General features: G+C 31.6%; 4 protein-coding genes across 7 annotated transcripts; 3 read left to right on the top strand and 1 right to left on the bottom strand.

Moving 5' to 3' along the window:
* The first annotated feature begins 2,707 nt into the window (after nucleotides 1-2,707).
* LOC114163074 (auxin response factor 18-like) lies at nucleotides 2,708-11,118 on the top strand. The gene is made up of 14 exons (XM_028047143.2): nucleotides 2,708-3,120; nucleotides 3,456-3,568; nucleotides 7,120-7,221; nucleotides 7,307-7,363; nucleotides 7,585-7,737; nucleotides 7,828-7,912; nucleotides 8,046-8,136; nucleotides 8,409-8,579; nucleotides 8,750-8,866; nucleotides 8,994-9,069; nucleotides 9,172-9,346; nucleotides 9,507-10,012; nucleotides 10,271-10,461; nucleotides 10,683-11,118. The coding sequence occupies exons 1-14, from the start codon at nucleotides 3,063-3,065 to the stop codon at nucleotides 10,777-10,779; spliced, it is 1,992 nt and encodes a 663-aa protein (XP_027902944.1). The 5' UTR covers nucleotides 2,708-3,062; the 3' UTR covers nucleotides 10,780-11,118.
* Nucleotides 11,119-11,487: 369 nt separating this feature from the next.
* On the top strand, nucleotides 11,488-12,363 carry LOC114194547 (plant/protein). The gene is made up of 2 exons (XM_028084861.2): nucleotides 11,488-11,775; nucleotides 11,896-12,363. Exons 1-2 carry the CDS (start codon nucleotides 11,518-11,520, stop codon nucleotides 12,166-12,168), a joined length of 531 nt encoding a protein of 176 aa, XP_027940662.1. The 5' UTR covers nucleotides 11,488-11,517; the 3' UTR covers nucleotides 12,169-12,363.
* A 478-nt stretch (nucleotides 12,364-12,841) lies between these two features.
* On the bottom strand, nucleotides 12,842-15,717 carry LOC114194532 (NAD(P)-binding Rossmann-fold superfamily protein). Of its 3 annotated transcripts, XM_028084843.2 has the most exons (4): nucleotides 15,585-15,717; nucleotides 15,115-15,192; nucleotides 13,284-14,117; nucleotides 12,842-13,200 (listed from the first exon to the last, which is right to left on the bottom strand). In XM_028084843.2, the coding sequence occupies exons 1-3, from the start codon at nucleotides 15,638-15,640 to the stop codon at nucleotides 13,313-13,315; spliced, it is 939 nt and encodes a 312-aa protein (XP_027940644.1). In that variant the 5' UTR covers nucleotides 15,641-15,717; the 3' UTR covers nucleotides 12,842-13,200; nucleotides 13,284-13,312. The 3 variants fall into 3 exon arrangements, with proteins under 3 accessions (XP_027940644.1, XP_027940634.1, XP_027940652.1); XM_028084833.2 differs by lacking the exon at nucleotides 12,842-13,200 and having other exon boundaries at nucleotides 13,207-14,117; XM_028084851.2 differs by lacking the exons at nucleotides 12,842-13,200; nucleotides 15,115-15,192 and having other exon boundaries at nucleotides 13,207-14,117; nucleotides 15,585-15,696.
* A 3,476-nt stretch (nucleotides 15,718-19,193) lies between these two features.
* On the top strand, nucleotides 19,194-24,137 carry LOC114162781 (BRCT domain-containing DNA repair protein). Of its 2 annotated transcripts, XM_085676263.1 has the most exons (8): nucleotides 19,194-19,422; nucleotides 19,887-20,193; nucleotides 20,329-22,211; nucleotides 22,295-22,564; nucleotides 22,644-22,724; nucleotides 22,881-22,992; nucleotides 23,086-23,152; nucleotides 23,872-24,137. In XM_085676263.1, exons 2-8 carry the CDS (start codon nucleotides 19,983-19,985, stop codon nucleotides 23,969-23,971), a joined length of 2,724 nt encoding a protein of 907 aa, XP_085532389.1. In that variant the 5' UTR covers nucleotides 19,194-19,422; nucleotides 19,887-19,982; the 3' UTR covers nucleotides 23,972-24,137. The 2 variants fall into 2 exon arrangements, with proteins under 2 accessions (XP_085532389.1, XP_027902563.2); XM_028046762.2 differs by lacking the exon at nucleotides 19,194-19,422 and having other exon boundaries at nucleotides 19,451-20,193.
* Nucleotides 24,138-26,446: the final 2,309 nt, after the last annotated feature.

Raw genomic sequence — 26,446 nt, 5'->3', positions numbered from 1 at the left:
AAGAAAAAAAATATATGAACATTTATATTATTTTTTAATAAAAAATTATATTCATTCATTTAATAAACATCATAACTAAGTCTTTAACTCTCGGTGCCGGTTATTTCTTATGTCATAAATTAGTCATAAATACATACAAAACATAACGGCTCCAGATTCAAGAGACACTTACATTGAATTAGACTCAATCATATTCATGTTTTGAGAAAAAAATTATCTCCATTTTGAGACCTATTCTCATATTTAAATCCAACGGATATCAAATTTTTGTCTCCTCCTAGTAAATGAGTATATATCCGTACCCGATTTCTTACTGTTTTAGTATCAATTAATTTTCATAACATAATAAAAAAATAAGGTAAATAAAACATAATATTATAAAACATTTAATATTAAAAGGTTCAATATCAAATATTTACAAAAATATTATAATTATATACACTTCAAATTAAAATATTAAACAAAATTTCATTAAAACCAAAACATTTATTAAATTTGTAAACTTTAATCAAACCTAGTTGATAATATATAAAAATATTCTTAAAAAGATATAAAATAATAAAACATATTCAAATAAAAAATATTTTAAATGTCTATTTACTTCAATTTTCTAAGTTTGTTTGATTTGGTCCCAAGGTTTGTGAATGTTCAATTTGATACCTTTATTTTGTTTAAGTTGATCAATTTAGTATCTCCTGTTATATTCCAATTCACGCCCGTTTGTATAGTGGTGAACTATCATTGTGTAACAAATTAAACAATTAATCTCATTATCATACTGAATACACTTGATCAAAGAAACATCAAAAGAGAGACTAAAAATGATGTTAACTACACCCAACAAACAAACCAACCAAATTATAATAACTTTACTTTACTCCTCACGTCTCTATTGCATCGATAATTATACATTTTTTTTATACACCAATAAAAGTTATAATACATTAATTTATCAATATCACACAAGGAAAAGTGACTAAACTAATAATAATATAATTTTAACAAGATTCATAATAATTGTATTAAATTATTATATTATAGTAAATAAAATTTATTTATAATATTATAGTGATAAAATTACATGTATGATAATAAGTTAGAAAATAAAAATAATTACATAAAAAATATCAAAGTAGTATTTCATATGATAAAAATAAACAACAAATAAAAATATTAAAGAAAATGATCTAATGTGTGGCTTAAAAATAATTTGATAGACCATTTAATGAAATCGTATAAAGAAAAATAAATGTATAATTAAGGGTATAATAAAATAAAAAATATCTTAGAGATCTAAAAAATATTTTCAAATATAATTCCATTCGATAATTGAGATATACAAAATTTGTTTTAATAAAACAATTTTTTGTTCAAATGAAACAAAAGAATAATAATAATAGAATAAAAAAAATAAATCTTTCATATAATCTAGTAGTGAAAGGTTTATGTTGTTGAACAATTAAATTGAAAGTGTTAAACATTATCGTGTGAATATATATATATATATATATATATATATATATATATATATATATATATATATATATATATATATATAATATTAGAAAAGAGTTAAAATATTCAAATGTGTTTGATAGATAAGAAATTTTGTAATCTGACTTGACCCACAAATTGGTAAGTTAGTGAATTAACTCACTTATGAATATTTGATTTTTGCAAGTTATTTTATATATTAATTACATTACAAATGAGAATTAATTGATTTAATTGTTTTTTATAATAATAAAATAAAAAAGTGTTCACCTAATTTTAAAAATATAAAATATTATTATAAAGATAATAATTAAAAATTAAAATATCAATATATATAACTTAATTAAAAATAATAAATTATTAAAAAAAAATCGTTACACGAGAAACAACAGGATGAGAAGTACCGTGACCAACAAAACATCAACACTCTTTATCAACATTTATGGAAATGCATGTTTAGTAGCATAAATCGTAAAATTATCAAAAGAAATTACAATAAAACATGTAATTTTAAAATATAATATATTATACATTTGGTAATAGATCAAAAGTGAATTAATTACAATAAATTATCTCCTATTAGCTACCACACGATCATATTATTAATAATTCAATAGTGAATTAATGAAAAAAAATACAATTTTAAATAGTAAAATTTGGTAAAACTCAAAATTAGAGTGAGAAAAAATAGGTGATTAATATGATGTATATTCTAAAACCAAAATGAATAACACTTAAAAGAAATGTTGTTGAAAAGAAAGGAAAGAGAAATAGTGATGCAGCAGCCAGCCATAATAGCCTGAACGGTGTGAATGGTGTATCCGTACAACCCTTTCTGCAATCACTGACGCTGCCTCTGCATGCAAAGTACCCGCATGCCCTCACTCTCTCTCTCTCATATCTTAATTAATTAATTAATTAATCAAAGCCAAAACCATTAATCACTCTCATCCAAACTCAATTAACTCAATTAATCAACGGTTAGGGTTCAGGTGTGGCCATCATCACAAAGACAACCCCAAGGACGGTGCAAGCAACTAACAAACGCCTCTTGTCCTCAATTGTATCGGCGCACGTTAGCAGTAAGGTTGGTGTGATGAAACGAGTGAGTGAGTGAGTGAACCAGCGAGTGCAAGTGAGTCGTGGAACAATTAAAGCAAAGGGTCTTGCTCGCTTTGCAGGTGCACCGTACTGCACAAAAACATTAACACAAATACAAACATAATCTTAAACACAAACACAAACGTAAAACTCTTAATTTGTCTTTGTCTGAGTTCCAGTGGGATGGCCATGGAGGAGGGTGTTTAGAGAGAGAAAGTAAGGGTCCGCATAGTGTTGTAACATAACTCTCATGAATCAATGAAATCAATGAACCACATTGTGTGAAACGTTTCTTCTCTCTTTTTTTATTCTTTTCTTTTTTTCTGTTTCGAACAACAGGACACGCCTCCCTCGCTCCTTCTTAAATCTCACGTGTCCTCATTTTCTCTTTCTCTGCTTCTTCTTCTTCTTTTCCTTCTCGCTTTCTCCGTTTTCTCATTCGTTTTCTCCGCCTTCCTTTGCCGTTCATGAGGAGGAGGAGAGAGATGGAAGCCGCACCCAGAGACGGACTTCCCCATAACCGAGGTACTGTTGCTGTTACTGCTACAGCTACTATCGCAGACTCAATCATTTTCCTCTTTTTCTCAGCACCTTCAATACAATAGTGCTACTTTACTTTATTTTTTTCTTTTTTTATAATCTGTGTTATTTTATGCAATTGCTCCACCAAATCAGAGTCAACAACTACTGACTATTATGTTTTGCTTTTTCTAATTGCTGTCGGGTTAAGGTTGTTTTGAAGAATGTTGAACTGAATCGGTATCGGTGCTTGATTTTCATATCTCTTCTGAATCCGGAGGCCGGTTTGTTTATGGATCGGTTTTCTGGTTTAATTCTTATTATTTGTTATGGTTTGGTAGGTGGCACTGATGATTTGTACACTGAACTGTGGCGTGCATGTGCGGGGTCTTCCGTTTATGTTCCTCGTGTTGGAGAGAGGGTTTTCTACTTTCCTCAAGGTCACTTGGAGCAGGTTCTTCAATTTTCTTCTCTCTCTCTTTTACCTCGCCACTCATTCTTCCAATCTTGTCTTTGTCGTTCTCAATTCTACTCATGTTTTGTGTTGACTGTACAACAAAGATGGTAACTTTCCAAGGTTGTCTTGTCATCTTTTTTTTTTTTTGTTTTTATTATTATTTCAGTAAATTTTATTGGGTCAATTATTGCACAAAATGTTTCCGATTGCCATGTCTTCCTTGTTGGTCGTAAATCAAATGCTTTTATTTTCTTTTCTTTTCTTTTTCCGTTTTCCAAAGATGAACTATCTTCTGCTTTATTTAATGTAAGCAAGTTTATTGATGATGAATGTTGGAAACATCGTTTTGAAATATGCAATTTTCCTGAGTCAACTAACTTTGCTTTGTGATTATTGATGTTAACAATGCTATGTTTAATTGTGTATATCGTACTTTTGCAGATTTTAATTTAATAGGTTTTTCACTTAATATTTTTTGGTGTAAACATTGAACGTAGACTTTTTATGAATTCGAGAGGATGCGTTTCTGCTTTCTCATTTTTTTTTTCATGGGATTAAATCATTAGGAACTGGATGGAATTAATTATTACTTTTTTGTATATTTGATACGTTTTTTTAAATATTTTTTCATTTACTTAATTTGTGACATTTAAAGTTTTGTTTTTCTCACTCTCCCAGTTTCGGTTTCATCGTTTCTGTTCAATGTAGTGTCGTCTCTCAAATGCCCTTTATACTTAGATTGTTGTGGTCTGGCTGAAGCTCATTTTGTAATATATATAGTTTTATTGAAGTTTATTCTTTTTGGAATTTAGAAAATACTCAACATTTCAGTTGAAACGATTATGTTTACTTTTTTATATTCAATGCGTTTTTCATTTAATATTTTTATTAATTACGTATTATTTTATTAACTTTTTTTTCTAAATAGGTGTAACTCTTAATGGATACTTGTTTTTTTCCGTCAGAAATTCCGTTTAACGTCAATCCTTGGGTCACGTTTAGGAGCATTGAACGATGTGCAAATGATAATTCAAACACAGATTAAACTATCATTTCCCTAAACTTATAGGATTTACGTTTTTTTTTTCTCCCTCTCCTAATTCTAATTTTCTAGTCTTATATATATATATATATATATATATATATATATATATATATATATTATTTGATTACCAATTTAAACTATTTGAAGAAAGCGTTATTTGTGAACAATGTAAAACTTTATTTCTTAATTTTATGCTTTCAAATTTGTGAACAGGGAAGACATATATCGTTACTATTCTCAAACATACTTTTTCATTCAATTTATATAAGATTTATGTTTTCTTTCAACTGTTGACTTTTATAATCTCTGATAGATAAGAATCTCTTATGGCGTATATTCTTGTTGTCTTTGTGTTTTCGATGACCAATTATAATGAAGCAAAGGAGACATAGATGTGAATGATGTATACAAATTTTGTTTCTTCGTTTCATGCTTTGGAAAATGCGAAAACCTAAGCATCATTACGAATGAGTTTGCAAAAAACTTTTTGTCCCTTTGTGTAGTACACAACTAAATTGTGTTTGGTAACATTTTTTTTATTAAAAAAAATAATAGCTTGTTTTGAAAAAAATTATAAAATCAAATAATTCTTTTCTTAAAGTAATCTGATTCAAAGAATTTACTTAAATTACTCTAGAGGGCTAAAATTTCCTTTTCTTAATCTATGATTTAGTTCTTTTGGAATTTTAAAAGTACTCAAGAATTTTAATTGAAACAATTAAAAAATAGACGACATTAATATATTTTGTTTCAAATGTTTCTTGCATTTTAAATATTTTCTATTCAATATTTTTATCAATTATTGAAATAGTATTATAACCTTACTTGACTTCTTTCATGAGACAAGTACATTTTTTAATTTGTAAAATATATGGATTTCTCCCATTTTCCTTTTCTTCATTTTTGTTTATTTGGTGGCCATCATCTACTATCCTTGATTACTGTTTTTCTTATGTCTGACTAGCACTTTTATATTTAGATAAAAGTTGATTGTTTTTTAACTTCTAAGGAACCTTCTTTAATTTGAAGGATCTTTTTTTTTAGAAAATAAAAATACTGTTAACCTCTTCATTTGACATCTAATGAATTTACTTTTCTTTGTTTGAGTTTGGCTTCTAGATTATAAAGTATACTCAAGTGTTTTAATTGAAACAATTAAAAATAATAATGAAACTAATAATAATGATTTTTTGAAATATGTAATGTACTTTTATTTTTCTTCATTGTTTTATCAACTACTAAAATAGTTGCATGATAAACTTATTTTAAGAGACAAGTGTGTTATATGGTCTTTAAAAATCTATCCTATTTTCCCTTGATCTGTCTTTTTTTTTGTCGACTGCTATGTGTCTGATACATGATTACACAGAGCTACTAAAGCTCATTTTCTTTTAATCTTTCTTTGGGCTTTTTAAGTAATAAAACTCAATCATTTCAATTGACACCATTAACTTAGACAACATCAATAGTTACACATTTTTATGATATTTTTTTATTTAAATAACCATTAAAACCCTTATTAAAATAATACATGCAGTAATGTAAGTTTCTTCATCTTTGTTTGACCGTGAAGTTTTTTCAAATGTTCTTGATTTTTATTTAGGTGACATTAGATCATATTACCCGTGGCTAAAATTCCATCTCTTATAATTGTTTTACCATGATATTCGTATCTCTCTTACATTTTGAAATCTACTAGTTCATCTTTAAAAAAACGCAAAAATTTCAATTGATAACATTAACATTCAAATAGTATTATTTAGTGATTCTTTAAAATATTTATTTAATCTAAGTACGAAAGTGTTAATAAAATAATATCAAAACGTTGTTTTTGTTGACTTATTTAGTAATATATATATATATATATATATATATATATATATATATATATATATATATATATATATATATATATATATATATATATATATATATATATATATATATATATATATATATATATGGGACATCAAATTTATTATGAGAAGCAAGTTGTTAAACATTTTTGTTTTTTAATGTTCTAGACAATCATGACTTTACATTAGTAACAATTTCTGACTAGTAGTAATGTATTGTAATGCTTTTAGTATTTGTCTTATATCATATTTTTCATTTATTTGACGATAATTATTTTTCAAATGATTTTGGTATATCTTTTTTCTTCCTTGACCCTTTGTGACTTCATACTAAAGTTAGATCACACCAGGGTAGCTAAAACTCTGTCTTTTACATTTACATTTTTTAAACTTCTGAATCATGGTAGAAATAGTTGTTAGGTTGAGCTTTACCATGTTTGAACTGCTTTCGATTAAAAATATATAATATGAACCTCACTTATTGACTTATTATACAAAGTTTGTAATATTGAACATTTACTTGTGTGTCATACATAGAATAATAGAAAAAGAAGGGTTATTTTCTTGCTTGATATGTTTCTGTATGCAAAACCTATACGCTGTCTTATGATACCTTTTCATGATCGAATGATTGTCATGTGGATTAGGTTGCTGCATTTACTCAGCATCAGCAAGATGGACACATGGAAATTCCTGTGTATGATTTGCCTCCTAAGATCTTATGCAGAGTTGTGTGTGTTGTATTAAAGGTACTGTCATCTTTCTACTTGGGTTAGTATCATTGTTTACATCAAATGTTTAGTGCATATTGGAAATAATGTATTGATTTTGCAGGCCGAAACTTACACCGATGAGGTTTTTGCTCAAGTTACATTAGTTCCGGAGCCCAGGGTTGGCTACTTTCTCTTCTAACATCTACCTTTATCTTCTTCCATTTTTGCTTCTTTAATGTGCAACCGTAATTTTTATGATATTTTTTTAGTATCCATTCAGTATATGACATTAGTTTTCTATAGAATTTAATGTTAAAGAATGAATGACAATTTACCTTGTACGACAAGCAAACAAGGATAATGTTTTAATAGAATTGGTTATTGCTTGGATCTTTGCAGCAAAACCACTTTGGTTTAGAGAACGAAGATAATCTTGTTCCATCCAGAACTACAACCTACTCCTTCAGTAAGGTACTCACTCCGTCAGACACAAGTACACATGGTGGATTCTCTATTCCGAAGAGACACGCTGATGAATGCTTCCGTCCCCTGGTTGGAATCTTTATCATCTGTCATTTATTTAGTTTTTTCCTTTTTAAGGAATTTGACTTATTTAAGGTCTCTGTCTCTTTGATGTTACAGGACATGACTCATCAAACGCCTGCACAGGAAATTGTTGCCAAGGACTTGCACGGGTTCGAGTGGCATTTTCGACACATATACCGTGGTATGTTTAGATTACTTTTACTTTGTCAAATATTCTGATTCAGTTGCAACAATGTAGTACAATAAATCACATATATTTTGAAAGAAATGCTGGTTTAGTTTCTGGGTTCGATATTTTTTCAAATGAAATGCAGGTCAGCCGAAACGACACCTGCTAACTAGCGGTTGGAGCACGTTCGTGAGTGCAAAGAAACTCGTTGCTGGAGATTCATGCATTTTTGTTAGGTACTTTTTGTCTCCATGAATTATGTTTGTGCTGTTCCAGAGGAACTCTGGTTAGAATCACAACTTTTTTTTTTCTCACTGCATTAAGCGAAGTTAATCATTGGCAGTATAATTTTCAACTTTCATAAGAGTAAGATTTTCAAGTAACAGTAGAGAATATTAATGCCTCACAAGAAGAGGAGCTTTGTAATACTATTCTAAATGATTAGGTTTATTTAATGATTCCAACGTTAATAGAAGTGTTAGTAAGGACAGTGGTTGTGTTGTTGCAGTGGGGAGTATGGAGAAGTTCGTGTTGGGATTCGTCGGGCAAGTAGACATCACAGCAATGCATCTCCGTCGTCATCTCTGATATCGGGTCATAGCATGCAACTTGGAATTTTGGCTAGTGCTTCCCATGCTGTTGCCACAGGAGCCATGTTCACTGTCTATTACCACCCTTGGTGAGTTGTTCAGGATTTATCAGATTGAAAATTCAAAAAGAACATGTCTACTTTTCTTGCATTGTATGTGTATACGTGTGTGTGATACGCACACACACACACAAAAACACAAACACCCTTTGGGCATAAGTTTCAATTGGAATGAGCTGTCTTATTCGCATCTTTTGCAGGACGAATCCCTTTGAGTTTATCATTCCTCTGCAAAACTATTTGAAGTCAACTGTACCCGTCTATTCAATTGGAACGAGAGTTCAAATGCAGTGTGATGTTGAAGAGTCTCTAAGAAGGTAACGATGTCAAAGTTTGGCCGACTCATCGATGTTTTATTTTGAAATGAATGTTAAGTGGTAATTATAGTTTCTACAATGAAACAATTCATAATCAGGTCTTTTGCCTTTTTGTTTGAGTAACCAGATATGCAGGTACGATAATTGGTAATGAAGTTATTGACAGCATTAGGTGGCCTGGTTCTGAATGGAGATGTCTCAAGGTAACCAGGCTCTTTTCAAGTCTTCTAGGTTTAGTTCTTTGAAGCTAAAATACCTTTATGTTTTATTTTACTCGATTCAATGAAACTTATGTTTCTTCTCAGGTGCAATGGGATGCCATAGTAGATGCCTTCATGCACCCTGAAAGGGTCTGTCCTTGGTGGATTGAGCCCTTGGAGTCTGGGATGGAAAAGCACATTCCTATTCTCCCCAACCCAAAAAAGGCACATGTCCTTAACCAGCGCCCATTGCCTGGACTAAATGTCTTTGCCATGGATGGTCAGTACTTATAAATTCATCTATAGTTTGACTTACCTGTAAAATTCGATTTGAGGAAGCTAAAAGATGTTAATGTTATAATTTTCCATGTTTAGAAATTAGAATGACATGTTATCTTTTCTTTAAGCACTGTGGACTAGTTGAATTCTCTTGTTATCAGATGCTGGTGCTCAGAGTTCAGCCAGGGCGGTAGCGGATAGGGACTTGCAAGGACAAGATTACAGTGGCCTGAGTACTTCAAGGGCATTGCAAAGACCACCACCGAAGTTCTCAATCGGTGGCTCACAATTTGGGAAGGAGAATCTGAACCAGCATCCCTTTCTGATGCAAGACATTCTTCATAAATCTCTTGGAAGATCAATGTCATTGCCACATGAAGATTTATCAATTTCAAGTTCAAATTTAAGCTCCATTTGTTCTGAATCCTTGGGATGGCCACCTTCTGAATCTAGAAATGAAAATGATGCTCCACTTGGTCATCTTGGCAGTTATAACAAATACAAGCTCTTTGGTGTTAACTTAATTGAACGCCAACCGGAGCTCCCTTCACCACAATTTGCTGGTTTCAGCAAAACTCCAAGTCTGCTTTCTAGTCCTCCAATGTGTGTTACCTCCGGGAAAACATGTAAGAAGTGTCGCTCTGTCAATAACCGTAGCTGCACAAAGGTACTTAGCATTTGAATGTGAATAAATAATATAATATAATGTGAATAATTCTAAATTCTCCTATGTCATACTTTATTGAATGGTTTATATTTCCAAAACATACAATGCGTTTACTTATTCATTCAATAATTTCTTTGTTAAGTACTAGGAATGTGTTTATAAAAGGATAGCATTACTCAAATACTATAGCAAGTAGCTGAAAGATTCTTAGCTCTTCACATTCTGAGACATCTGAACAAAGGCAACTAACTATTTCAGGTGCTTAAGCTGGGAACTGCTCTTGGAAGAGCAGTTGATCTAACCCGTTTTCGTGGATATGATGAACTCATTGCTGAGCTCGACTCCATGTTTGATTTTGGAGGCAGCTTAGTCAATGGAACTAGTGGATGGCATGTGACCTGCATAGATGATGATGGAGACATGATGTTCTTGCGAGATTACCCGTGGCAGTTAAGTACCGAAACTAACAAGATTATATGGAGTTAACTTTGTTATTATTTTTCTGCCTGAGTTTCTAACAGCTCTGGTTAGATTTTTTCATTTACACATTGAAACATTTACTTAAGCAAATTCTGGTAAAAAAAATTGAGTGGCTTTGTTTCGGCTAGTTATTCTCTTTTCTTTCCTTTTCTGTTGCTAACTTTAGTATTTGTACCAACAAACAATGCAGGGATTTCCAGTGTATGGTGCAAAAGATGATCATATGTCAGAAGGATGGTATCAACAATCTCAATCCAAGCTCCTCAGCAGATCCTCCAAGCCTTTAGTGATCCGCCATGTGTCTCTTTCTCCACCAGCTTGAAGGACTAGTCCATCTATCTATATCTGTTCTCTCTATGCAACCAATGCCATTCCGTGTCTTTTTTAGTTCCAATACTTTTCTTCCTTTTCCTGGCAATTTCGGAGATCCGCAATGTCATAAGTTTATGTGCATGCTGGCTTTGTTATTAGTAGCATAGGAATATAGCAATCACAGTGAAAATTTACAGGGTCAAAAATCGAAATCTGGTTTTGTTGTTTTAAGAACCTGTCTTCTTGATACTTGTGCAAAGTATCCATGATTGTGATAGAATACCTGACAATAATACATGGCCATTTCGTGGACACGAGTGTGCGTGTGGCTCTCAAGTTTGCTTGCTTTTATCGTCAGCCATAATTTTCAGAATTATGCCTTGGCACTGGAACATTTAAGCAAATTTAGTTTGATCAAATGAATTTTTTAGTGCCATAATATACTCGTTTTTCATTTTTCGTAATTTCTCATGATGCTCCACAAATGCTTTACGAATAATTTTTCTGGTTCCTACAAACTTGCGACTATAAAAAAAATAAAAATCCTAGAAGGTTAAAAGAACATTCTTTTAGAAATCTGAATAATTGCACAGCTCCCGCGAGTGGTGGGACATGACCTCATCCAAAATAGTTACGTGTTTACGAATGAATGGTCCGTATTAGTAGTTGTGTTTTTTATGTAGAGAAAGCGAGAGGAGACAACAGTGTCCATAATGACAACCTCGAAACTAAATCTGGGTCAGCACATGATCGTGTCGCCGGTCATCCCTCGCACAATCGCATTCACCCCATCTTCCATTGCAGTAACTCTGACTAACCAACATGCTTCTTCTTCACTAACTCTATGCTATACTCCGACGCATTCGCCCACACGGGTCAGATCCCGTTCTCACCCATTCACAGAATCCGATGACCAAGTTGAGGACCTCAGAGTCCCTAACCATTGGTTACAACCAACAATTTCCTTGCAGGTACTTCTTTTTTTGTTGCTGTCAAATCCAAATTGATATTGGTTTTCAATTATCGACAAGTTTAGAGAACAAGTGGTCGGAGATAAATTATAGCATGTTTTTATTTTTTTCACTTATCAGGAATCAGAATGGCTTAGGGTTACTTTGCATAAATGGTTGGATGATGAGTACTGTCCAGAAGAAACCAATGTGGAAATAAGCCGAGTGGCTGCCAACTCATACTACAATTCTTTGCTACAGAAGCAAACAGACCTGGGTGAGATTCTGTTGAAGATGGCCCGTGAACTGGAGTCTATTAACTACAAAGAGAGTTTCCATGGGGCATTCTCATCAGCAAATGCTGCTATTGACCTCATTGCTCAACGGATAGAACAGTTCTCTCAATCGATTTGAATTTCATTGCCTCTAATTTGCTCGTTTTGGTTTGATTTGGTTATAATACAATCGTGTATCTTTATTGGCATTATAACTTTAATACCTGGAAAATGTTCTGGTATAGGCCATTTCACGGAATCTTGTGATCTTATTACTATGGTGTTATTTCTGAGTTTGCTGAAAAGGAAATGAATCTCAAATGGTTTCTTTTCAGTGAGATTGGGAAATTCATTATCATGTCAGTATTTCACTAATGATCAACTATTAATCTCTCGAATCTTATCAAGAACCAGTCTTCATCGTATGAACCAAAATTTTTCTCCAACAATTTTGAAGGAGAAAAGGGAAGTAAACCTTGTATTCTCCCTAAAACACGAGAACTAAAGCTTTTGCATAGGTTTTTTATTCATACTCGACTGAATGTAATTGTGGTGTTAGTAGAAATCATGAACATTTGCAAAATGGTTGTTCCTAAGTTTCAATCATCTGACAGATTCCAGGCTGATTTAAGCTATGTTAGTTTTAGCATCTTATAAAGTGCGATTCCCTTTGTCAAGTAGTCCATTGGTGCTGTAAAGTTTATTATAAAGAAGGCTATTGATGGAAGCTTGATTGGTTAAATTACAAGATTCAATAAAGTTAACAGAGGGCGCACCAAAAAGTGCTCTGAGAATCAAAAGCTTTATCATCCTTTCAAAGTTGACTACGGCTATAGCATCTCTTATAATGTTAAAAACTGAAGGTAAACATGAAAGGTTTTATTCTTGTATCACTAGGTAATGAAGGGCCTGAAATGACTGGTTCAGCCATACACAGGACTGATTCAACAGAAACTCCCACTACAACGCTTTTCTATCTCTAATTCCTTTTGAATGAAAATACAGAACTACAAAAAAGTATCACTTATGATAGCATGTTTATTTAGGGTGCCTCAAAGCATTTGAACTGGCTCATGATGCTTGCATGGGTTTCCCATCCTTTTTGGGTGTGAAACTGATATCATTTGGGGTCGCCACTCAAACGCTAAACTTGGATGTATTTAGAAGAGTACTGAAATAAATGAAATTGACTCACTCTCACTGAATTTTTTATTAAAAATTTGAAATTGCAAGATGGTTTTCCATCATTGTTACCTTTATCTAAATATAATTTGAACAAAGTTCTACTTCACTTGATCTGGTGCAGGAAAGTCCAAATTCTTAAAAGATGTGAAACCCCCATCGACAACCAAGTTGTGTCCACTGACATACTTGGCATCATTGGACGCAAGAAAAAGTGCAGCATTAGCAACATCATCGGGTTCACAATAGACACCCTTTAGGACACTAGAATTGTGAATAATATCCACATGTCTCTGACTATCAACATGAGAATATATCTGACTCATTTCTTCCAGAGCAAAAGGTGTTGGGATGGCAAAAGGTGATATGCAATTGACTCGGATTCCATGCCTGCATAACTCAGAAGCCAGAGATTTAACAATGCCTACGACTGCAGACTTAGATATTGAGTAAGTGTGCTGAGCCAGACCTCCCATCACACCTGTGACACTTGCTGTGCACAGAATAGACCCACTTCCACGTGGGATCATCACACGTGCTGCATGTTTGATACCTGCCACAGCACCACGAACATTTATGTCCATGATTTTGTCAAACAAGGCCATGTCCAGGTCAACGATGCTCAGAGGACTTTTGCAGGCTACCCCTGCATTGTTGTACATGATATCAAGTTGTTTGTGTTTAGAAATGGCAAATTCAACAGCATTGGATATGTCTGACTCTTGAGTGACATCACATGTTATGAAAGTGGCATTAGATCCTAGTTCTTTTGCCGTCTCCTCACCAAGCTGTTGATTAATATCAGCAATAATAACCTTAGCTCCATTATTGATAAATTTGGTGGCTGTGGCCTTTCCTATTCCACTAGCTGCTCCAGTGATAAGTGCAACCTTGTCTTGTAGCTTCCTGAACCACCAGATCACAGAGCAAAGCTATATCATCCCACAACACAAATCTTTCTAATACTTCATGAAAAAACGTATTAAGAAAAAAAGTAAATACATTCATCAATATTTCGGAAACTTAAAAAGATCCAATGCTCTATCTCGTAAGAGGATTAGTAGGATGACTTTGTAGAAGGATTTTGAATTATTTCAACATCAAATGTGAATTAAAGCCGCAAGTTAACATTTGTAGCATGCTGAGTATGATATGATATGTATCTAATAATTGGTGGAAGCAGAAATTCAGGACTAAAAGGTTGTGGAGTCTTTGATGCCCCGTCAAAGATTAGTATGTCACCAAAAGATGTATTGGTGTCTCAACAATTGAGTCCCTAAACCAAAATCAAGGGTTCAATCTTTGGTTTGGATATAGGAGTCAGAATAATCTAACTATGAATCTAAATCTCACATTAGTCGAAATGATTATATAAGAAAAGATACTTATAAACACAATGCTTCGAGGTTACCTATTAGTGTATCAGAGTTAGAGTTAAATTCGTCTTGGTGACAGTTTAGACCATTGTGACAACATATAGATAATACACCACAACAGTGAAAAAAACCCATCAATAGGCTGGTAATTGAAAGTACCACTTTATCCTAAAATGGTAAACCCAATACTCGGGTGACTTATTAGGTGCCAAACAGAAGCCCCAAATCCATCCTTTGGTTACACTAAAATAGAAGTCTGGTGTCTTAATGGGGAAAAATATTCATTGTTCATCTTTATAGTCCTCTCCAAAAACATACACAGCATGACAGAAATATAAATTATAATGCACTTAAGGAACATATTCAGTAACTCGCCCCTTTGCTTGTTTTCACAGAAAATTCCATAATCAACCTTAATGGTTGCAATTACTCAGATCAGAATCACTGATGGTTTGCCATCATATGTTAAGTTGAAAAACGGAAATGTAAATCAAAGACAAGAGAAACAATTGGTTAAATTTCCATACCCTGAAGTCTGAGTAGACAACAGCCTGTGGAAGCTCTCAGCAAACAAAGCCCTTGAATAGGAAATGTTGGCACTATTTCTAGCAATTACCAGAAACAAAAACTAAGTTGTAGCAGTATTCATAACATGAAAAAAAAAAAAAAAATCAAAGAACCAAAAGAAAATATCCTCATGCAGGATCAAAGGTTAGTATAAAAAAAAAAATAAGTCATTTATTTCATCAACCTAGATGTTAACTCTGCACACAATTCATCCACCTCGCAAAGTGGACAAGTAAAGAAAATATTTCGATTAACAGATAGGTGAGTCAAAGAATTCAACAGTGGACAGAGTGGAAAGTGCGAGCACAATAACTAATAACTTTTTTTAATATCTAATACATAATTTTTTTTAAACATCAAACTTAAGAGATGGTGAAAGGGAATAATTAAAACAGAGAAACAAGTGAAAGACAGAAAGTATGAAACCAACCTCAAACCCATTCTTATCATGATTTCTGGGGAAATTTTGCTGAAATGCAGAGCCATACACCAGAAGCTCTGAACATGAGCTTTGGGTCCCTGTCAGGCCAGAGAAGAGTGTAGTCAATGCTATCTTATAAAATGATGAAGGGCAATTTGGTCAATATAGCTAAAATTATATATGTAATGTAATTATTATAAAAATTCTATTCAGAAATGATGTATAAATACGATACGTGTATCAGATATCACGTATCTGATATGTCAATATATTTATTTTTAAAATAATATGATACGATACGTGATATATGAATATTGAAAATTTTACAATAATTCTTACAAACATAGTAAATATGTGATTGTTAATGTGTGAATCCAAATTTTCTAATTAGAGACCAATTATTTTGGCTACCAATTATTTTGGTAGCCAAAACCTGTTAGTTAATGTTAGACCAATCTAAAAACCAATTTATAATTGAGACTATTTTAATTATCAATTTAGAGATCAATTATAATTTTTTTGAACTATTTTAATTGTCAAATTGGTTCCTATATAGTAACTAATTATTTGTTGTCACTCAAATTAGTTATTATTCGAATATTTTATTATAATGTACTATAACTATATAAATTATATAAATTAGATACTTGATTGATAATTAAAATATTATAAAGTATATGTGTCACCTAAGTATCGATACATCATAAACATACACCAGAATGATTAGTCTTTATTTTACCTTTTATTTTATTCAAATTGACTGATTTAATGTTTTCTTTTTTCACTTTTTTTTCTTTTTCATCTCCATTAATATATATTTAATAATTCTTTTAAGGTTTAAATATGATTTTCTTCTATCTCAATTTAAAGTAATATTAAACATTTTCGTATATATAGAATGTTTCTCACATAATAAATGAAGTTTCAAAAAATATTATAAATATAAACATTATATATTATTTATTAAAAATAATATCTTACATAATTTTATAAAATACATAAATCAAATAATACATAATTTAATTTAAAAATAAAACACCATTTTTTAAATTTGTTTGAAAATAAGAAACATATTGAACTCTTATTTTAAAATAATATATATATATATATATATTAATTGTAGTTACATAATAATAAATTTAAAATTTAACAAAACTAACGTTATAATAATAATACTAATAAAATACATCTGGAAGCATGCATTTATAACATTAACATTATAATAGATGTTGGTCAAGTAAATAAAGGTAAAAATTAATACAATGCTACAAGTTTATTGAAATTATTAGTTTTTATAATATTTATTTAAATTTTATTTAATTTATAATAATTAAAAACTTATTTTTTACTAAAAATATTTTTAAAAATATTAATTAAATTTTACAGATAATTATACAATAAGAATTAAAAAATATACTTATACTATTAATTTTAAATGCTTAATTTTAATTTATATTCTACACATATTCCAAATAATATAACTATATTTAAATATTTATTTAAAACGTAATTTTAATCAAAATATAAATTAGTTTACTATATTTTTATACCATTAAAATTTTAGTAGGAATATATTTAATTTTCATTTATATGGATATCGTTAATTTTTCATTTATAAGTATACTAATACATATTAAAAAGAAAAATAATTAAAAATACTATTAATAATTTGTTAATTTTAATTAACATTTAATTTGAAATAACATAAAAAGGAGATCAAGTATTTTGGATTTAATAAAATTTATAATATATATATATATATATATAATTAGGATATATAATAAAATAAGACTATTTTTGTAATTTAAAGGAAAATAGAAATCAAAATACTAGGGATGGCAATTAGGGTCTGGTCCGCGGGCCCGGCCCGCAGAAAAAACGCGGGACGGGCCAGGATAGTGAGCCCGTAGGCTTGTGCGAGCTCGCCCCGCATAGGCCCGCTCAGCTCGCATAAGCCCGCTCGGCCCGCATAGGTCTGCGGCCCGCGCGGGCCGGCCTACAAGCCCGCATAAAAAAAAAAAAAAACTTGCTCTTGTGTATATTAATTACTTCTTTTATGGACTCTTGCATTAACGTTTTAAATTCTTGTATAACTGGAAAAGACAAGTATTATGTAATTTATGTAATTTTTAATGTTCTAAAATTTAAAGAATACATTGTGTATGTCATAGTATGAATATGATGAAAATGTTAAATTATCAATTTATCATCTAATTTCCCAAAGTCTTTACGTAATTTTGTGAACTTTTTAAAGTTTTCCAATTTTTAAACACTACAAGTTTTATCATAAAAAAAAGAAAAACAAGAAGTGGATCGGCCTGCGGACCCGCGGGCCAAGGAGTATGCGAGACAGGGCGAGCCAGTCCGTGTTTTGCGGGCCTTATGCAGACCGGATCTAAACGGGCCGAACCGGGCCGTCCCGCATTGCCATCCCTACAAAATACTAATGGCATTGAATATAGTATGAAAATGAGGAAGAGATGGATATGTAGATATCATTCATAATACTCATGCCTAATAAGAATTTTGTGTTAAAATGAAACTTAGACAATATCTATGAAGATGAATTTATTTCTCATCATATATGTATATATTAAAAAAGTGTGAAATTGTATTTAAAGAACACTCTTGATCAACGTCTTTGCGACTCATTTGCGACATTTCTAATTATTTGTGCAAATTCAAAATAAAAAAAATGATTGGCTTAGATATTAAAGAAAACCCGTAAAACAAATACTTAAATTGACAAATCTATAGGAACCGACACAGAGCAACAGTATCTCGTTGATGTAAGAAAAAAAATGGACCATAAAAAAAGAAAAGTAGGGTTAAATATGTTTTTGTTCCCTAAAATTTCGGTGAAATTTAGAATTAGTCCATTTTTGAAACTTTATACCAATTTAGTCCTTTATCTTTTAAAATGCGTAAATTTAATCATTTTAACTAAATTTTGTTAAGTTTATCTGACGTTTCAAGCGCATTTCATGATAATATTTGAATTGTTTATACCGTTTGACACATTTTCGCTTTAATGTTAAGTCAAATATTATCATAAAATATGTTTAAAATGTCAAATAAACTTCACAAAAATTGGTAAGAAGGACTAAATTCATGTATTTCTAAAAATGAATGACTAAATTGGTATAAAGTTTCGAAGAGGGACTAATTCCAAAATTCACTGGAACTTGAGAGACCAAATACATATTTAACCCAAACAAGTAATGTATAAAGACACCTTTTTAACTTAAATATTAAAAATAAATAGACATTTAAAGTCATATTTAACATTTAAAAAAAAGTAATATATTATAAACAGTTGAATGTAAACATAAAAAAAGTGTTAAGCTTCAAATTTGTTAAATTTTTTTAACTTGTAACTTTTTAAAATTAATATGCTTTTGATAAATTTGAAAAAAATTATATCAGACTGGCGAACCAAATGCTATTGCATTTAAGTTTTACCCTTCAAAAAAACCTACACCAATTAATAGAAAATATAAAATTTAAGGAAGGAAAAGTGTATTTAAATTTATTTTATAAAGTAATAATAAGAACAGGAAATGGTTTCCCTCCAAAACAAAAGTTTACCCTTATTTTATTTGCATTTGATTTTGATTTCATCCCAAATGAAGGGCATTTCAATTTCACAAGTTAGCGTTCTTCGTTGTTTAGCGCTCTGATCGCAGCATTAGGGTTTTATTTCAACTCCATTGCCACCCAATTCATCATTCATCTATGCCGTGTTTTTCAAGAATATTCAAATTTTATTAAGTAAAGATAAACATAGTTACCTTTCTAATGGTCGGGGTTTCTTCGCCTCACTCTCAAACTTCGTCACCCCCTACCGGTAATCTTCCATTTTTCTTGTTTCGTTATTGACGTTACTGCAATCATCATCTACATTATTTTTTTTTTTTGTTGTAAACTTTTTTACTGTTATTTCGATGATTTTGATCATTAAAATGTGGAAGACAGCAAGTTGTTTGTTCTTTGATCATATTGAATTTAATGTGTAGGGCGCTTCATCTGGTAACAGATTATATTCAATGATAATTTATAATGTGGCTGATTGTAATTTGTAACAACGCTTCAGGTTGAGTTGAAACGTTTTTACTGGGATAGGATAGGATAGGCATGCAAGTAATTAACGAGTAACTGCGAAAGTTGTGCTTATGATTCCGCATGTGAAAGATTATGGATTGAGTCGTAGAACTTGCTTATATTGATAAGAATGCTGTTTCGCTACAAATAGGATATAAAGTTCAATTTGCAAGTGACGATGATCCATTTAGGGAAACTGCTCTCTTTCAGGACACCTTGGTGTTCAATAGCCCTTTCACTGAAACGGAGTTTGAAAATCTCAATCTGGACACTGAGATTGTAGAGGATCCCGAGCTTACAGAGGACATGGCAACAGGCAAAAGTTGCGAGTATGAACAATATGTTCTTGATAGCGAGGATGAAGAAATGAGTGACAGACATGTTGGCAAAGAATTTCTTGAGGATGAAACTAGTCCAACAATGAAAATTCCTTCGACACTCTTCCAGAAAAGACTGCCCAAGCCACCTTGTGAGCAAGTAGAAGCAAACACCACCACTTTTGGGAACTCTACTGCTGGTATGTGTTTGTTATCTAGATTTTAATATTGTCTACTTTGTTTCTGTCTTTGTAATAAATTTTAGTTATTTTTTCTACGGTATCTTTATAAATTATGGAGCACTTCATGATTCATGAATGAATTAATTTTTCAAGAACATAATATGCTTGAAGGCGACAAAAGAGCTTTAGTTGATTCGGACAGCTTTGATGACAAAAACCGTTTATATCCACCTGCAACGCTAAGTCACATTCAGTCACCAGAGCCTGGGAATTCAACCCAGGCTGCTCTTGGCTTTGTGGATCAGTACTTGTCGTCAAATGATATGGACTTGTTTCAAGAAATTCATTGTGGAAAGACCGCTAGGGAGAAATCACCCCATGTCCTCAATGCAAGAGGACCACTAAATCTTGCCAAGAAAATTAAAGCCCGAACTAAAATTGAAGAGAAAAAACCTTTCAAATGGGTGGACAGTTGCCAACATGTCAACAGAGGTCGTATGTTTGGTCAAAAAATTGAAGCATCATCAAGTTTTGGAAGATACAAACAAACATATGCGAGAAGAAGGAAAAAAGGTGGCCATCTTCAGAGCCAAGGAAACTGTAGTACAAGTAATACATTTGATGAGAAGTTAGGCCGGGGACCGAGAATGGCAATTGGAAATAATAACTCTCTAAAGGAAATGAGTGTTCAACCAAGTTCTGTAAGAGAGAATGCTAATGTTTATTCCAGTCTAACACATGTAGAGGACATGTCTGATATTGGTTTAGGCACTCAAATAGCTGCTGAAGCAATGAATGCCTTAGCTTTAATGCCCCCTTATGGCTGCCAGTTCAATGATACCCATCAACCAGAGAATGCAATAGACGGCTCTTTGGCTGATTTCACAGAAAATGAAAATCATCTGAAAAATTCTTCAAATATTCAGAATCCTAGTTTACATTCTATCAAGATAAAATCAAATAAGAAAAAGGCATCCTCCTCTAGATTTAGTAAATTAACTTCTATCTCATCTTGCAAGCACACTGACAAACAGGAGTCAAATGTTGTCTCGGGCAAAATGAAACAAATTATGAAAAGCAAGTCAGCAGCTGAGGGGCGGTTTGAAAATAATAATAGTATGCCAGAATGCAGTAAACATGTATTGCTTGAAGAGGTTTGCCCACTGGGAGAATATACAAGTTTAAGACCTGCTGCCGAAGAAGAATCCGAACATAGGAACAATGAGAGTAGACATCCAAGAATCAAAGATCAACCAAGCCATTGTACAGAGGAGAACAGTAATGTCAAGGAGAAGGGTATTAAACACAAGAGAAAGGGGACTGATTTAGTGGCTGATCCAGTGAAGTTGGGTGCTAGGACTAAGCGTCTTACATTCTTTTCCAATTCATGTATGCTTGCTAAGAAAGTCAAGTTGAATCATCTGACCGAAGTTAGCCCACAGTTATCAGCAACCCGCAGTTTTTCATGGACTGATTATTGGGTTTATCCAAAAAGATCAAGAGGGAAAAGAAGGGGGGCTAATGCGGGAACGAATCTCAATGCATCATCTGTAATGTGTATTGATGGAAAAGAAAACAATATCTTCTCCACTAGAAGTCTAGAGGACCTGACCGATGCTTCATGTGTTGATGATGCCAGATGCTTGTTACAGGGGAACTTTGTGCCACCAGGCTCATCTAGTGATGCAATGAAGGAACAAAACTTGCCTGATACGCACCCTTTATTGTTGGCACATGTTGAAAGATCATCAAACGAAAGTGTTGCACAATCAAGATCAGGAGTTCGAGCTACAGTTGTGCCAAGTGAAGGTGTAAAAGTTTCAAATGTGAAGCATTCATACATTGAGCATCACAAAAAACTGTGTGTAAAAACCCAGCCTAAGTCTTCACTTTTGAAAGAGCTTACAAGATTAGGAGTTCCTGAGTCCATGTCAGATATGATGTGGAAAGATCTGAGACATCATAGAGGTATGGCAGACGTTCGAGTTCTGTTTAGTCAGCATTTGGATGACAGTATCATTAAGCGGCAAACAAAGGTTAGCCATGGATTTTATATTTGTGATAGAAGATGCTAAATGTTCATGACTGGCTAGTGAATTACTATTTTCCCTCCTTGCAGATACTGAAACGTCTCAATATATCTGTTGCAACAAGTTCAATGGAGGCCACACATTTCGTAGCTGACAAATTTACACGCACAAAGAATATGTTGGAAGTCATCGCTCTTGGGAAATTAGTTGTGAATCACTTATGGCTCGAGAGCTGTGGACAAGCCAACTGTTTTATTGACGAGAAAAATTACATTCTGAGGGATATGAAAAAGGAAAAGGAAATGGGCTTCAACATGCCAGTTTCTCTTGCTCTCGCAAGAGAAAAGCCACTCCTAAAGGTATTCATATGATCTTCTACTACGCCCAAATTCTTGCATTTATGATATTTGCTCAAAATCTGGTTTCTTGCCTTTACAGGGTAAAAGAGTTTACATCACGCCACATATTAAACCTGATAAGGAAGTGATTGCAAGTTTGGTCACAGCTGTTCATGGCCAGGTATGCATATTCACCAATGCATGCCACTCCACAACACAACTGCACCTTATTTGTGGCTGCAATATTAGGCGTGTTTGGGCTATTATTATTTTGTGATTCCCACCTTTCCCCCATTTTCAAAAATTAGTTCATGTATTTATTGTCTTGCAACTTCAGGTAGTAGATCAAAGTGAGGTGTGTGCTGACATGAATGATAATATCTTGGATGATCTGTTGATTCTTTCTTGTGAAGACGACTATGCAATATGCCACCGTTTATTTAAGAAAGGTTTTGAACTTTAGTATCACCTTCTTGATAATTGATGTTTCATTGTGTATCAGTGTATCATAACATAACTCTTATGGACTACACAAATTACAGGAACTGCAGTTTACAGTTCAGAGCTTGTTCTGAATGGAATTGTAATCCAAAAATTGGAACTGGAGAGGTATGATGACACATTTAGGAGTCATTTTTCCTTCGTATTTATGTTATATATTTGTTCACAACTCTGCAAACACAAGGAATTCTTCTCTACATTCTTTTTTCCATTTTTAACCTTGTTTGATATATTAGCCTAGCTATATAAATGCCACCTTTGATCTCAACTCAACCCTGTATAGCTGTTTCCCACAACAATGATTTTCTGGCTTAGAATAAAAACACCGAAGGATAACTTAAATTGAGTTCAAAATGATTTCCGGATACCAAGGGTCTAAACCCCAAAAAAATTGTGGAAAACCGACATTGCGTTGTTGAAATTACTGTATGAACCCACGGTTTTAATTACATTCCCTCTTTCACATTATGCCTCAATTCTAAGTTAATCACAGGAGAAAGCTCTTATAAAGTGAGACTATCTCAATGATGAACAAGAAAGGATGTATCTACTACTGACTTTTCAGATCACAATTAATTATTGTGACCTGATTTGTCCAATTTGGAGTTATTTCAAGAGCCTTGTCCATTGGCTCAAGCACAACTTACTATATGCCTTGTATTATGTTTCAGACAACTTAGGTGTAATCTTTTGGCATATTTGCATGTAACGAGCCTATTTTTCATCCCTGAGGAACAAGTAAAAGCATTGTCTTCCCAGTGAAGTGATTAGTATCGTATCATCTCAACAATTTTATCAAAATTTAACCTTATTATGAACTTTGGCAGACATCAACTCTTCATGAATCAAGTTACAAGGAGTACCAATTGCCCAAGTGCGTCTAATAGGTTTGGTAAGGTTTACAGAAGGCGTCAGAGGCTGATTTAAGAGCGCTCCTTGTGCAAGTTAACATTCTAATTAAGAAGAATCAAATGAGGTCAAAGTTTAGCTACAGAGCATGGAATTATTCTTTTTAGGGTGCAGAGGATTAGTTTTAATGTAATGAAGAAATTTCTTGTATCAAAGAGTTTGGAGATGAAAAGTTAGCAAGGGATGCAATGTGTGTGCTTGATGAGAAAATCTCCTTTATTCTATTCCATATTATCTTAACTCATGTATAATTTCTGAGAAAATAATGAGAATGAAAGAAGAAAAAAAGTTTTAGAAAGTGTTTGATTGAAGAAAAATAGAGTAAAATAAAATAAAATATATTAATATTATGAATTTGGTTAAAGATTAAAGTATATTTTTTAACAGATTATATGTTTACTTTTTTCTAATTTTTCATATATTTTTTAGTCAATTTAAACAATAGACTAATGAAAGTTTTAATTGAGTAGATGTTAAAATAAACTTCGCCACCATTCTATACAACAAAACTCCATAGTCTTTTCAATCATTTTCTATCAACTAAACAATGTGATAGGGTAGCATAATTTTAGTTTTTTTTAATAATATAAATTAACTATCGACGAATAATCTTTTAAAAAGATAAACAAAAATACAATCTTAAGAAATACTCGTTTTACTTATTAAATCTCACATAAAGATAATGATAATTAGAACTTCTGATAATTATCTTTTTAACCAAACTTACACTTGACCACTTCAACTTATCTTTAATTAGAATGCCAAATCTATATATCAATTTATCTATTAGTCTATTCATAAAAAAAAATCACATTCCATGTATCTGTTAAAAAAAGTAAATTCAATTCATCCATGCATTTAATTTTATAAATTACTATTAATTAATACTTAATAAATAAAAACTATTTTAATCTATCTTTTACTATTTAATTCTTTTAAAAAAATGTTCAGAAAAAACATTTTAATTAAATATTTTAGAAATATATGACAAATTTCAAATATATCACACGCACACTGGAAATTTTGTTTCAATAACTACATTGAAGTTATGTATTTCGTGTGATAACTTGTGTTCAATAATATATTTGCTCCTGAGTTACTTTTGCAAAATCAATTTAAAGAATAACTTGCATTGAGATTTTGTAATTATTGATGTTAAAAAAAATGTTTTGAAAATAACATTTAAAAAGTAACGTCTGTTAGATCACAGAATATCTTTTTAAAAGTCTAAACACACGACAACCTGACACTCAAATATTTTCATGTCCCATAATAACATATTTTAATAAAATATTTTTAAACCTGTAATGTTTTCATGCATCTCAAGATTAATTACTTACACATTTAGCATTTTGGTAGTCCAACCATGAACATATACTTTATTTGTAATTATTAAAATTGCTTATATCACACTAGAAAATTTCGATAAAAAAAACATAATCAAATTCATTAGAAATAATACAATAGACAATGTTATTTAGGATTAAGAGAAACATAGCAAAGTCTATAAAATTAATCTCACCATAAGTAATACACTTAACTCCAAATATTGGAAATATAAAACCTAAATACAAAATGAAAGTTTTTTTTATCACAATACATACCAAATTAGAGAGCCCAAAAGGGACAATCTGACACTGAATATACTTGGAGCAGACCTTTACTGTTTCTGCTTCTTTTGAAAGTGGCCCAGGAATGTACCCTTTCGCACACCATTTTTTGCAAATCATCACAACCATCATTCTCTTTCTCAGCCTAGGAATCTCGTACACAATAATGATTGGAAATAATTCAAGTACGAGTTAAATTCCTGATATTTGATAGAATAGATAAAATTAAACATTATATAAAAATAAAAAATTTATAACACTATTATCTTAAGATTTTGGGGTAAAAGTAATGTTAAATATGACTAATGTCATGTAACCATAGAACTACAATCTCTCAATATATAACCATAATCTATATATAACCAAAACATATAAAAAAAATTTATATATATATAACCCAATAATAATAAATGAAAAAAAGTTGTTTCAAACATTTGATTTCTATTTGACAAGTTTTGAAAACATAAAATTATCGTAATAAAAATTATTTTTTATAAAAAAAATAGTATTAAATGGGTGTAGTCGGTGGGTTGAGAATGAAAATAAATGAACTAATTCTTGGAATTTTAATAGTAGTTATGAGTTAGTGGTTGTGTATAGTTAATAAATTAGCTATTATAAATAATTAATATATTTATCGTTATAGATAATTAATATATTAGCAATTTAGTATGCGCTGTAGTTATAAGGAATATGTTAGGCGTGTTTATAACTATTTTGAATAGAAAAGAAGATATAAGATTATGAATTCATTACATGATAACAACAACAAAAAAGTTGAGTAAAAGTTTTTTCGCAATAAAAAATTTGTTGTATTCGGCTTTCTTCACCCTCTACCAAAAAGGTAAACTCCCTTTGCATTACAGTTTGGCACACTTTTTAT

The sequence above is a fragment of the Vigna unguiculata genome, chromosome 1, assembly GCF_037176805.1.
Source record: "Vigna unguiculata cultivar grain cowpea cultivar isolate G323 ecotype 2 chromosome 1, ASM3717680v1, whole genome shotgun sequence".
Classification (NCBI taxonomy): domain Eukaryota; kingdom Viridiplantae; phylum Streptophyta; class Magnoliopsida; order Fabales; family Fabaceae; genus Vigna; species Vigna unguiculata.
Note: the sequence above shows the minus strand (reverse complement) of the source record. Positions and strands in the feature narration are given on the sequence as shown.